The sequence below is a fragment of the Rhipicephalus microplus genome, chromosome X, assembly GCF_043290135.1.
Source record: "Rhipicephalus microplus isolate Deutch F79 chromosome X, USDA_Rmic, whole genome shotgun sequence".
Taxonomy (NCBI): Eukaryota; Metazoa; Arthropoda; class Arachnida; order Ixodida; family Ixodidae; genus Rhipicephalus; species Rhipicephalus microplus.
In genome coordinates, this window is record NC_134710.1 from 72,073,906 (window position 1) to 72,088,422 (window position 14,517).

The window sequence follows — 14,517 nt, forward strand, 5'->3', positions numbered from 1 at the left end:
GTAAAGGAGATCCAACACAGGAAAAGCGCATTCCAGTATTGGTCTGACATAGGCGTATTATGCGGCCTGTCTGATCCCCTTTGTTACATGTTTAAGATATCTTTGTAAAAAGCCTATAGGGCTTTTCCAGCTCTGCTCAGAACATTGGCACTGTGTTCAGACCATCCCAAACCCTCAAAAATGTCACACCCGAGTACTTGTATTTGTGTTTATAATAACTTCATTGTTGAAGATGCACTGATTTGTAAACCTGTTGACCTTTTTGGTAAAACTGACGTGAACGGATTTATCAGTATTTAGTACCATATTATCTTTACAACATACCTCCTCGTGATTAAGGTCATCTTGAAGCTGGGTGGAAGCTGTTAAGCTGTTTGGTCGGTCAGTTCTGTTCAGAACACACATTCATCAGCAAACCTTCTATTACGACACTCAGTTGTATCCGAAATTTCATTAATAAAGTTATTCATACGAGCAAAATTACTGGTGTAAAAGGCTGAACAAGGAGGAAATTCAATTGACCTTCGTAATCATATTTTTCACAATATCTAGGCAAGAAAACGCGATCCAGTATAGCTTTCAAAAGTATTCTAAATTTAAAGTAATACCTGAAGTCCTTAATTACTTTACATGCTGTTTATACGCTGTCTTTATTTATACTAGTACAATGCTAACATTGCTTCATCCTCTATTCAGTTTGAGCCTATGCTGAAGACAGCAAATAGTAGAACGAAATAAAACCTTTCAGGTTTTCAACTTGGTTACCATACAAATTATTACTGTGGCTAATTTAACAACAATCTTCTTTTCCATTTCTCAAGCATAATGTATTAGACGATGACGATGACGAAGAATCGAAGGCCACGTGTCCTCGCGCAATTCATGTCTGTTCTCTTAGTCTCCATTTTGCTTCAAGGTTCACCCACTGTAGTTCTGACGCACTCAATCCAGATGGGAGTCAACGACGGTACGTCCCCGGGATCTGCGTGTCCTCACCATCGCCCGGTTGCAAGGAGTAACAGTGTTGGCCGAGTTGGTGCACAGATGCGCGAGAGCCGAGAGCGTTCGAGCCATCAGGGTGACCATTCCCGAGAGTCCGCGCTATATCTTGTCGTGCATTCACCCACCCCAAGTCCCAGAAGACTGCTCTGGGCGTCACTGAAAGGACGCCACTGGCTGCCGTTCACTCTCCCCTTTGCAAGGTGGCCGTTTCTTCAGCGCCATAGCTACGCGATTCCATGCATAGGCGCTGGGCAGGTGAGCAATCATGATCCTCTTTCTTAGAGACGCCTGTTTCATTTTGTTTGACACGCAGGAAACATCTATCGTGAAGAGAGATTTGGAGGCTTGCCACATCTGGGTATGGTCCAGCTTCGCGGCGTGGAACGCACGGTATCATCGCAGCCTGCCGCTGCGGCTCCTCGTAGGGCCTGAAGTGGTCGTCGGGCCTGGTGGCAGCTACAGTATTGACTGATGAGCTTCGCCCGCGCTCCGTTTATACTCTTCAGAATTTTGCATATATTTTTATCTACTTTCTTTTAAAAACAAGCTTGAATGTGACAATAAAACTATCATGATTCGAAGTGCTGTTTTCTGCTGTTTACTTTATGTAACTAACTCTCATAGTATGGCGTCTTAACAGCCAACTGAGCAGAGGATACCTCTCGATGGCTGGCGTGCCTTTTAGAGAACTGAAAACAGGCCTAATGACATTTGGGTCCATAATTGGTGTTTGTTCAAGACGTTGTAAGTGAGTTCTCGCTGTATAATTGTCCCGTGTTTCTCCTTTTTCTATTAAATAATGGCTAACTGTCGACACGGACCGCGAGACCAAACTAAACAACCAGTTTTACAGTGTGGTCATACAAGTTGTATAAATGTTCTGCTAAACTGCGGTGACGGTCATGATCTTTGTTCAGGCGAAAATGCTTGATGTTCATGTACTCTGCTTTAAGGCAAGGTAGAGAACTCCAGGTGCATAATTTCAGCAGCCCTCCACTACCGCGCGATCGTAGCCATATTGTTGCTTGGAGACATTAAGAATAATTATATCTTGGTTTTTACTTCCTAAAACCACCACTCGAAAAAAAAAAATCCTGTAGCTCTATGCTCCGATAATTTTATTCAACTGGTACCTTGGCCTCTATCATTTCGCCTTTATTTAGGTGAGACCACCATAACGTGGGCACGTCGGCTGCTCCCCAGCAAACATGAACCCCTTCCTGTATTTCATGCAGATTGTTCTCGTCGGCTCGACTGGACTGAGCAGCGCATCTGTAGATGGAAAAACGCACGGCACCGCATCGACAGACTTAACTGGAGGCGCCTGCGCAGATGGGTTTCTTTGTTGCTTCGACGGCCACTGTTACTTCGACGGCCACATTGACCAGATCTACCCACCCCCCAGTTCGACGTCATCAGTGCGGCCGACTATAAGAGACGGACCGAGCTGCAATTTCTTCAGTGGGCACGTCGGCTGCTCCCCAGCAAACATGAACCCCTTCCTGTATTTCATGCAGATTGTTCTCGTCGGCTCGACTGGACTGAGCAGCGCATCTGTAGATGGAAAAACGCACGGCACCGCATCGACAGACTTAACTGGAGGCGCCTGCGCAGATGGGTTTCTTTGTTGCTTCGACGGCCACTGTTACTTCGACGGCCACATTGACCAGATCTACCCACCCCCCAGTTCGACGTCATCAGTGCGGCCGACTATAAGAGACGGACCGAGCTGCAATTTCTTCAGTGGGCACGTCGGCTGCTCCCCAGCAAACATGAACCCCTTCCTGTATTTCATGCAGGTTAGTAAAAATTACTCCATTGTCAAAACTAGCAACCGTTGTTTCATCCAGCTGACGTGCCCCACATGTCTGAATAAGTTGTACTTTTTTGTTCAAGATGTTGTATGCTCATTGCTGATAATGTGTGGTGATGTGGAATCGAACCCTGGGCCGAACACAGAGGAGCTTTTGCGCCAAATCCTTGATGGTCAAAAAACCATGCAAGCAAGGCTTGACACTATTGAATCCAAGGTCGAAAATTCGACAGCAGCATTTACAGAACTCACAAGCAAAATTTCCAGCCTTGAGGCAACTATCCAGACCATACAAACCAAACTGATCGACCTCGAAGACAGGAGCAGACGCAATAATCTTCTTGTGTTCGGTTTACCGGAACGTCCTGATGAAACATTCCAGTCACTAACAAATTCGGTGGTTTCTGAAATATTTGAAAACATGCTCGGTGTAAAGGTGTCAACAGTCGAAAGAATTCACCGAATAGGACAAAAGAGGCGAAACAAAAACAGACCGGTAGTGCTCCGGTTAATTGATCACCGTGAAAAAATTAATGTACTCAGAAACTGCTCTAAACTGAAGGGAAAAGATATCTCAGTTGCCGAAGACTTTTCACCAGAAACTAGGCAGACCAGGAGGTACTTATGGGAAAGCACTGCAAATATCAGGAAAAAGGGCGAGAAAGTGAAACTTGTACACGACAAAGTCATCATAAATGGAGATACATATGCTTGGGATGCTGCTGAGATGAAAAGAATTCCCGTTTTAGCAGCCAACAAAAAATCTAGGAAGAAACAGTGAACTTCTTCGGTCACTCAAAAATACTTCCGCATCATTAATCTGAACGCTCGCAGCATCGTAAACAAAGTTAGCGACTTGCAAAGTATTATAGTGGCGCATGAGCCGCATGTCGTAATAATATCTGAAACTTGGCTGCACTCAGGTATCTTAGACTTCGAGATAACACCACCAGGGTACAAAATATATAGGAAGGACCGAGATTCCCGAGGGGGCGGAGTCGCTCTGTTGTTTCAAGAGTCCATGCATGTTCAAAGATCCCCTGACATAGCAGACACCGAATGCGTCATTGCGAAAGTCTTTTTAAACGACTTCCATCTCGTAATCGCCGGTTTTTACCGCCCACCAAACTGTGACATATTTTTTGACAATTTGAATGAATTTTTGTGTACAGCTGGCACGCATTGTAAGAACATTTTGCTTGCTGGTGATTTCAACGCCCCGTCAGTTGACTGGTCAACTGATTTCCCTAATGCTCTTTGCGCAGCAGCAGAACCTTTAACCGATATCGTTCTTTTTCATGGGCTGACGCAACTAGTAAAACAACCGACTCGCGCACTTAACATATTAGATCTTTTCCTGGTAAACGACCACGTCCTCAAGCGCAATCCGAGAGTCGACATATTTGAGGGAATTTCAGATCACAGAATGGCATCTCTTACGTTAGAGTTAAACTTCCGATTAAAACCATCTAAAAGCCAACACTTAATTCCTGTGTACTCACATGCTAGCGACGTCGACATACTTGATGCTTTAGATAATGAGTTTTCCAAATTTGTATGTCTTTCGGAATCACATGATGGCTCTGTTCATAGCTTATGGTGCTTCTTTAAAAAACTTGTTCACAACTGTATCGACAATTTTGTGCCCAAAAAGCGAAAATATGTGTGTGAAACGAATCCGTGGATGACAAGAAACCTTGTGCGTCTTGGGCGAAAATTAAAAAAAGTGAGAAAGCAGCATACGGTACGACCATCAAAAGCAAACTCTGATAAGCTAACCAACCTGCGCCGACAGCTTAAAAACGGCATATTAAAAGCTAAAGATCACTATCAAAATGTATCACTGAAAAACTTTCTTGAGTCATCCCCGGATAAGTTCTGGAGATATCTATCGCCAAAGAAGACCCACGTGTCTGATATTTGTGTTGATGGTATCATGTTGACTGACAAACTCAGAATTGCAAATGCACTGAACGAGTACTTCTGCTCCGCGTTCACGAGTGATGATGGCAAGATACCACGCATATCTGTTCTAGACGCTACTCCGCCCATAAGCTCCCTCGACATAAACGAAGCGGGAGTACTGTCCTTGCTTCTTGGCATTGACGTGAAAAAATCGCCAGGCGTCGATGAAATACCTAATGCTTTCCTCCGGAGATATGCGGAATGGTGCGCCAAATATCTGTGCATTATTTTCAACAAATCACTTTCACGTGCAGAAATACCACACGACTGGAAGCATGCAAAGATTATTCCCATCCCTAAATCAGAGGACCGCTCACTGCTGTCCTCCTACCGCCCTATCTCTCTTCTTTGTACCTCATCGAAACTGATGGAGCACATTATATTTAAGCACATTTCAGTCTTCATTGAAAATAATGGCCTCTGCGACACACGTCAACACGGCTTCCGTCGCGGAATGTCAACCGTAACGCAACTACTGGAAACCGTACATGAAATTGCGGCAACACTGGACAGCCAAGGTCAAATTGACATAATATTTTTGGATTTTGAAAAGGCCTTTGACCGTGTATCCCATCAAAAGTTGCTATTAAAACTAAAACCCATTCTCAAAAACGACCAGCTACTTCAATGGACAGAGGCGTATCTGACAAACAGGCGGCAAACAGTCGTTGTCGACGACGCAAAGTCGGACTCATCTGATGTGCGGTCTGGAATACCACAGGGATCAGTCTTGGGTCCCCTGTTTTTTCTACTGTTCATTAATGACATAGTGCAACACATACCAGTTAAAATTCGGTTGTTTGCAGACGACTGCATACTCTACAATGAAATCCACAGCGAGGCAGATCAGGCTATCCTAAATTCATCTTTATCAGTTATAGCTACTTGGTGCTTAGAATGGCAAATGAGCATTAACCTCAGAAAAACAGTATCGATGACCATAACACGCAAACAGAAGTCATTACCTTTTGTGTACAGCATTAATGGCCATAACTTATCGTCTGTCACGCAATATAAATACCTCGGTTTAGTGATCACGTCGGACCTTAGGTGGAGTAACCATGTAGCTCACATTAAAAATAAGGCCATGAAGAAACTTGGATACCTGAGAAGAACCTTGGCTAAATCTACGAGCAATATAAAATTGTTGGCCTACAAGACATTCATAAGACCATTACTAGAATACGCTACTCCTGTCTGGGGCCCTTACACCCAATCAAACGTAAGCGAAATCGAAAACATACAGCGGAAAGCAGTCAGATTTATCTTTAATTCTTACCGTCGTCATACATCCGTCAGTGCTCTTTTACAGGACGCGAACCTCGAAACTCTAGAGGTACGACGCTATCGAGACAGGCTCAAGATGTTATACCTGATTTATCGACAACATGTCAAAATAGATAGGGAATTGTATATTAAACCGTGTAGTAGGCGCCCAACCCGTTCATCTCATTCGTTCAAACTAATCGAATACTCGTGCCGAACCAACATGTTCAAAAAATCGTTCTTCCCTCGTACAATCCATGAATGGAACGCATTGCCTGAAAATGTATTACAGAGCCCAACCATGTCGTCGTTTATGCACGCTCTCGCTCATCTATGACCGAGATGTTTCCTGTGGCGTCTGTCGCTTTCCAGATGGCGTGCGACATTGAAACAAAATCATTACACCCTTCTTATCGTTGTCGAGCAGACTACTGCGTGAACATGCGCTCTTTTGCACATTCTTCTCTTTTTTTTCCCCTTGTAGTTATTTTATTTGTCCTAAACTGAAACATTTTTTCACCCTGTGGTCCATGTATTTTCTTACCAGTATCTTCAACTGTATTATCGTGTGTGTTTTACTGGAACCTGTTGTTTCTTGTTTCACATACTGAAAAGATTGTTCAACACTGTTTTTAGTTTTATTCCACAGATTTGTTTGGAACCGTTCTCACAGATTGTTCATCATTTTCTTTTGTGTACAATCCACTCCTGCCTATGGCTTGTAAAGCAAGTTGGCAGTATTAAAATAAATAAATAAAATAAAATAACCAGAATCGAACCCATCAGCTACGAGTCAGCAGGTGAGCACCTTAAGTGCTACACCACCGCACCGGACGGCTTTGAGACGTTAAACATCAGCAGTAAACGTGCTGTTCACTGGCTTCGTTCTAGAGTGAATTGGGCCTTGAAGTACTGCACGAATATATTAGTCAGTACTCTAAAAATATTCTTTGATCTACATACTTTTCGAGATTGGAAGATTTTTGTAGATGTAGTCTTTAAAAATCCGGGGATCTTTGAGCTTGACCTTTGAGAGCTGAACGCGATAGCGATGTTGTTTCCCTGATGGTACTTCACCCACTTCAAGCATACATTTCATTCCTTGTTGTTACTAGAGAAAACTAAGTTAATGATTACTACAATGCAATTGACAAAGCTGCCAGTGGCTGGTGTCAGTGAAACTTTCGTATATTGTTGCATTCGTATAGTAGTGGGTATCATGCTTTAAACGACGAGACGGTATGCACGTGAAATGTTTTCGAACGTGCCGTGAACCCACTACGTGTTGTTAAGGGAATACGCGCATTCTATTTTCAGTGCATCTCCAAGCAAACGCAGGGCTGTGTGGTAGAGGACAACCGCTTGCCAAAAACAGTCTGGGTTTCATCCTCACTTAGACCCAGAAACATTTACCATTTGTGTTGTTGCATTTGTCTCGAGTTTTTGGTCCCCCATGAGATGATTTTTCACCCACGCTGACATCTACAACAACACCAACGCCGATGCCAGAGTTTCTGCGAAGCGAGTTATTTTTGAAACGCGATCACCCGGGAGGCGCTGCAAATATTGACGATCAACGCGGAAAGAATACGAAACAAAAATTATATATTTGTGATATGAGCCCCTGCCCACACGCACTGCCCTCTGGAGGGTAACGAGGCTGCAGACGCGGCGGCTCGAGAGCTCACAAACCGAGCAGCTGCGCATGACGATGCCGCCTCTACCGAGGCCACACGCGGACAAGTGTGGGAGTGGGAAGAAGGTATGACTGACTACAGTGAGATTACGCAGCACCACAAGTTCGGCAGGCGTAAATACCCACCACCACATAGCAAATTAACTAAGAAGCAGTCAGTTGCATGGAGACAACTCCAAACACACATTTTCCAAATCCAGTGATCTTTCGCCTCTGTTACCTGATAAAGAACCCCAGGTGGTCGAAATTTCCGGAGCCCTCCACTACGGCGTCTCTCATAATCAAATAGTGGTTTTGGGACGTTAAACGCCAAAAAATCATCAATCTGTTACCCTGACCTGTATTCGACAGATAATTTGCAAAGTATGCAATTTCCGGGCAACCCTGGGGCATATGTTATGGGAGTGCTCGAGTCTCAATGACGCAGTCAGCAGTGCAAACGGCGAGGCAGTCTCGAAGTCTCGAACAGCAGGGCGCGCTGGGAGGCGGCTCTGCTCAGCTTCGCATTAGAACAACAACTATGGGCCGTCCAGCGAGCCGACGAAGCCGCCCGAGCCCAAGGGCTCACAGCCGAATCCTAGGCTGGGGTTCAAGCTCGCCCCAATTAATCATCATCGGACTCTTAATAACTGTTGTTTCTCTCTCTCCCACTCACATTGGTGGATTTCGCCAGAATCTCGTTAACCAAATAAAATGTGCCTCTTGCAAGTTTGGTGCGTTTGCATAATCTGTCGTTTATGATGGCGCAATCACACCTCATAAGCGAAAAGCAAGAAAACACGCATGCGGCTTGAAAACAATGTTCGGACACATTGAAAATATTCACAGTTGTTTTGCGCTCCGGTAAGCTGCCGCCGCTTTCCGCCGTTCTATACTACATCCTATCTTGCCAGTTTCCTGAACACTTATATTCGCACCAAATCACTACACGTGCAAAATTTTGAAAAGAAATACTTTTACACTTTTCGAATTATTCCTTCATCAGATTCATCCATGGTTGAAACTTTTTTGGAACAAACAACCAGCAAAAAAAGGAGGTTAATAATTACTGTTGAACAATCGATGCCATCTCAGGCCTTCCGTGCTACATCAAAACATGATTTTTCGTAAACGCTGACACCGACACCGACACCAACGCCTTTGTTCTATCTTAGTGCTTCTGGCTGGTTTACCTTTTTGTGTGCTTTTTCGTTTTTTTCAATTGTTTTTACTGGTTTTTATTCGTTACATTCTTGAGTGGAGACGCTTCTTGTATCGGGTGTTGAGTGTTTTTCTTATGCGCACCTTTGCTGATCATTGTGTTGGCGTATTTTGGAGTGCGCATAAAACAGGGTCATTTAAGCGAATCAAACAGTTGGTAGTGAGCGCTGCGTGTTGTGTGTGTTTCTCGGGTGGATGAGTGAGTGACAGTTTGACTGTTTGTGGGAGTAAACGTTGCTCTTATTTTCTTACAATATGACCAACAACCAACTAGCCCAATAACAAGTTTTATTTAACTGCATTTTGAGGAGGCGTAATCGTACAGGTCCGTGTACTTTACAATATCAGTGCAAGTTAAACAACACCACATGATGAAGTTTTCCGCAACTTTCAGTTACGGCGTTTTTCGTAACCATATCGTAGATTTGGTACGTAACACCCCGAATATTAAAAAAAAAATTTTTTTATTTTTCCCCACTTTTTCTTTCCTCTCTGATCTGTTTGTCTATTAGTTTTTACACTTGTTGATTGATATTCTGTTCTTTTTTGTTGTCCTTCTACACACTTTTTTCTCTTTCTCGCTATTCCTATCTTCATTTGTCTGCGTTCCCTTTTATTTCTTTTAGTCCTTTTTACGTGTTCTTTCTCAATCTCTCTAATTTACTCTCCTGGGCACTTTTTTAATTCCTTTTTTTCTTCTATCACTTTTTCTCTCTTTTTCGTGTCTCCGTTTGTTTATTTCTATTTCACTTTTTTTGTAAAACATTTTATCTTTCTCGCTTTTTCTATTTTTGTTCCTTTCCTCAATTTCACTCCCTCTCTCTCGGTTACTCGCGTCGTTTTCTCTATCTCCTTTTCTCTCTGCTTCTCATTCTCTATATTTCTTTTGCTCTGCACGTCAGATTTTTTCTTTCTTTCTCTCTTTCTTTCTTGGTCGTTTTGTATCTTCGTCTGCCGACCTTTCTTTCTGTCACTTCTTTTTAAAGTTTTTTTTGACAACCCTCTTCTTACTCTTGGAGGTACTGGTTTCCTCGCCCGTCAAAGTTGTTGCATACCCGGCAGGAAAAAATGGGCTAACTGGCCAGGTGGCGTGGGACTTGCCCTGTGTCTTCTTTGTGTCAAAATAAACTTTATTCATCACAATCATCATAACTAATTTTGGTCTGGGGATAAAGCAAGGGGAAGTAGAAAAAAAGGGAAAAGATCACAAAAAGTGGGCACGTGGACTAAACAGCTAGGTTCATTTCTCTCTGCCTTAGTAATTCTTCTCCCACTCTCTACCTTCACTCACCCTATTGCTCAACCGGGGCCCATGCCGAACAAATCAGGACACGTGTTTTGGGAGCAAAACAAGAGAAAGAGAACGATGAAACCTAGTGTGTGCTGGTTCATGATACTGATAATTTTTTCTTCGACTGTTTCCACAATTGACAGATCTGCGGTGAAAATTGAAAAAATATATATGTCCGCTATAAGTTCTCAAACGCTGGTACTTCAATACTCTCTACAAATATTTATTGTAAGTGTTTTCAGGATAATTATCCTCTCTTTTTCTTTGTCAAACACGCTCTTTCAAAAGACGAAAAATAACTGTAGGCCACGTGTCCTCGCGCTGTCAGAGCTTGTTCATTCTGTCGCCATTTTCGCAGCCAGCAATTGAGTCGGAGAAGAACAGCGTTCTCGTTAACTCCCATCGGACTGGGCGATTACAAGCGGGAGTCTTCAAGTGGAATGGGGAGAGGATCGGCTTCACCTCGTCATCGTCCGGTGGCAAGGTAGGCCCACGTTCTCAGAGCGGTTGCAAGGACGTAGGGGGGCCAAGAACTTTCGAAGTGTCCGCCTCGAGCATCGCTTTTGGCTCCTGTTATACATTCATTCGTCCAGAGCAACCACATTTTTCTTTATATTCCCCCCAAAGGACGCCAATGGCTGCCTGCCACCATACACGATGCATGGTCACCCTTCGCTCAAGATGTAAAGGACAGGATTCGAAGCACTAAAGCTGTGCAGATGAGCAACAAGCACGCTGTCTCTAATGTGTGCCTGTGTTCATTGTGTGGTACGTGGGACAGATCCACGGGCGTGAGGTCGTGAATACTTGCGACAACAAGAGGTAGTCCAGTTCCTCGCTGTTGACCCAAAAGCATCTTCACCACCTGCTGATCCCGCTGCTCTTTTCATCCAACTGGTGCCGTCTACTGGCCGCGTCATTCTGAATGAGCTCACTGATTGTCACGATTCGTAATTCTGAGTGGGCTAACTGCATACATAAAATAAATAAATTAACATTCGACGTGATGGTCAGTCGGATATATTTTTTATGTCCTACGTCCACCTTGCACGCTATCCGACTACTTGTCACTGTCCTCCTTGTTGCGCTTTTGTTGCATTTTGACAGGTTTTCGACAGGTACCAGTTGTTGCATTTCAACATGTTTTGAGCACAAGAAAGCCTATTGAGCTGTTTCGTAAGATGTTCGAAGCGCAAAAAGATGTTGCGGCCACTCAAGATAACTTCGAGGACACGTCATCTCCATCTGCAAGAGTGCAACGTAAAAACGTAATAGGGTTTAGTGCGCGCCACTTTCCGAATATCTGGATTCTCTTCCCAGTGCCTGCTTCAATGGTGCTTCAATGAAACTAATGACTGTCAGCATGACATTGCCCATTTCAGAAAATCCTAATATGCCTACTGCAAGTACGGCTGAGTCCCCACTACGCCATAATTATTCTTTATGTGAAATCGGTGAAACGCATCCCTAAGGTAAACCCCGAACCTACGCCGCTCTTCAATTCGATGATGCTTTTCGAGCCGTTGATGGTTAAATATACCAGAACGCAATGTAAATGATGGGCCTTTAGAACATGAAGTCATCTCTAAATTCACATGTGTTGGCATTTGCTTGGTCTCTACACGTTTGCTAAGGAAAATGATGTGTGCGAAGATCACTCCTTCCGCTACATGAACTCTCATAGTGCTTTTTTTCAAGCACTTTCAATATACACTGCAGGGTGTCCCATCCCAGGCATCTTTAGCCAGAGTTAAAAAATATGCGGGCACACGCAATTACGACTCGACTGAATGCATGTTACTACCGTTGCCTGGAGTTATTCATTCTTTTTTTGTGTTCTCAAGTATTGTTTAATTAGATCTTTTTATTTAACTAACTTTTGAAGAAACAAAGGCACATTAAAATTTTAAAAAGAAAGTTGTAGATCGGTTTGGAAAACGTCCGATTAGACAGTTCAGAACTTTATATCTGTTAGGTAATTGTGTTTTTCTACTAAATACAAAGCCCCGCGAAATACAACAAAATATTATGTGACAAACCAGCTCGTGCGATAGTGCTCACAATGACTCTAGTGTTCCCTAACGTTCTGCGTACGGTTTTGGGACGTTAAACCCAACATATCAATCAATCAATCAATAAATCAATCAACGTTCTGCGTACGAACGACCTTGGCATTTGCCCCATTGTGCTGTCTCGGCAGGGCCGCAGCAATGGTTGTGGTTTTACGATGAACACGTTTTGCTATCAGCTACAAAAACGATAACCGCTGTCAATGCTTATCGCTGTCATGAACCGTTGCGAGGGAAGCGTGTCGTTCATACGCAATACGTCACGGAGCACTGGAATCATAGTGCGCCCTGACGTGCAAGCTGGTTTGTCACGTGGTATTTTTCGTATTTCGCGGGAATTTGTAATTAGCAGAAAAAGACTGATGCTAAACAGATATGAGGTTCAAAACTGTCTATTCTAAACTTCTACAAACCGATCCGATCTGCAGCTTTCTTATTGAAATTTTTATTCATCTTCATTCCTTCAAAAGTAAAGTTATTAAGCAGATTTAATTAAACGATATTTGAGAACACAAAACTACTTCAACTAACTCTAGGCAATGGTGAGCAACATTCATTTGGTCGCGTCGTAATTGCGCGTGCAGGCATTTTTTTAAAACTCTGGCTAAAGTTACCTGGACACCCTGTATAGGCGGCCCTCTGGTAGAACAGCTGGTTACACCACAGACCACCCGGCTTCTATCATCACTAAACCCGAGGATTTTATAATTTTTTAATCGCATGCTTCTCGATATTTGGTCACAAACAAGATGATGGCTTTTCACTCGCAACGAACGACGCCGACTGCAACACCGACGCAGATACCACAATGGCTGGGAAACGAGCTCTTTTTCGCAATCGCTTTACTGCAGTTTCATCTCTGTTTTAACCTCTTGTTGTGTCTAATCGTTCAGTTCAGTTAACTTATCTTGAAGGCTCCTGACAGAAGCAGTACATAAGACGTAGTATACAAATCTTCCGAATGATTTATATATTATTTTCAAATCGTATAATGATTCCTGCCCACGGCAAGTTATGTTTTCACTCACTTTTCTTTCTTCACATTCACTGCACGATTCCGTGTAGTAACATCCCCTATATTTTCCTTGACAATATTGTCTGTCAGATCTCAATAATATGGTGTCAATCATGGAAAAACGAGCCCTTGTGTATACACTTCTTTCCCTATTCATTAATGATGGCCTCGTACTGGCAGACGTGGTGCGTTTAGGTTGTATGCGAAGGACTATTGGTTAGCTGCCACCTTCATAATAAGTTCACGTGCAACGCGATGTCAAACAGGATCATGAATAGTGTACCGCACTCGCCGCCATGGATACTGCATGGTGGTGCTGATTGACACTTCACGTTTATATTTGCATATATAAGTGCCTGGGAGATAGCCGCCTTGGTAGCGCAGTGGTAGAGCATGAAACGCGTTATTCGAAGTTCGAAGGTTCGGTTCCTGCCCACGGCAAGTTATATTTACACCCACTTTTTCTTCTGTACCTTTACCTTACAATTCGGTGTAATACCTTCCCCCATACTTTCATTGATATTATTGTATATATATATATATATATATATATATATATATATATATATATATTTAGGATAACTGCGAGGCATTCGTTGATCACGTCTGCACACTTTAATTACGCACCATAACACGTATACACTAAATACTTTTTAGACATGTGTGTGTGTACGTACACATATATCTACGCCATGAAGTACATCATGTTCCTTCCCGGTCTGAAAACATCAGCGGCGCTTTCGTGCTCTATGTTGCACCAGTTCTTCTTTGCCATGCGCTTACTAGAAAAGTGCCGCATCTGTAAGTTCGAGCCTCATTCGAATTAGGTGCTTCCTTCAGTATCCCCAGCTCTGCGTCTTAACAGAAACAAACACAATAGTTATTATTTAGATTTAGACATGTAGTTCCTATCATGTAGTTCCTATCTGTGGCACCATATCAACACCTCAATATTCTCTATGTGTGTCTTTTCACTAGAAGTTTCATACATAAATATTTCTAAGCACCATAGTGCTTATCACGCTGTGCTAACGATGCAACGCTTGCACGAAAAGGGAAGTGTTTCGAACGCTTTGCTAAGACGACATGGTGGCGGCACTTACCCGTCGCCTTGCGCTCTACACCTTATCACCTCCGAGATGGACGCGCAAGCCGCGCGCTTTGTTTTCCAAGATAACTGCCATATAGCGCTCATGTTTC

The 14,517-nt window shown here is 43.2% G+C and overlaps 1 protein-coding gene across 2 annotated transcripts; it reads left to right on the forward strand.

Annotated features, from left to right (window-relative positions):
* The first annotated feature begins 2,187 nt into the window (after window positions 1-2,187).
* On the forward strand, window positions 2,188-11,235 carry LOC142775614 (uncharacterized). 2 transcript variants are annotated; one of them, XM_075877128.1, is made up of 3 exons: window positions 2,188-2,801; window positions 10,592-10,717; window positions 10,861-11,235. In XM_075877128.1, the coding sequence occupies exons 1-3, from the start codon at window positions 2,211-2,213 to the stop codon at window positions 10,918-10,920; spliced, it is 777 nt and encodes a 258-aa protein (XP_075733243.1). In that variant the 5' UTR covers window positions 2,188-2,210; the 3' UTR covers window positions 10,921-11,235. The 2 variants fall into 2 exon arrangements, with proteins under 2 accessions (XP_075733243.1, XP_075733242.1); XM_075877127.1 differs by having other exon boundaries at window positions 10,592-11,235.
* The last annotated feature ends 3,282 nt before the right edge of the window (window positions 11,236-14,517 follow it).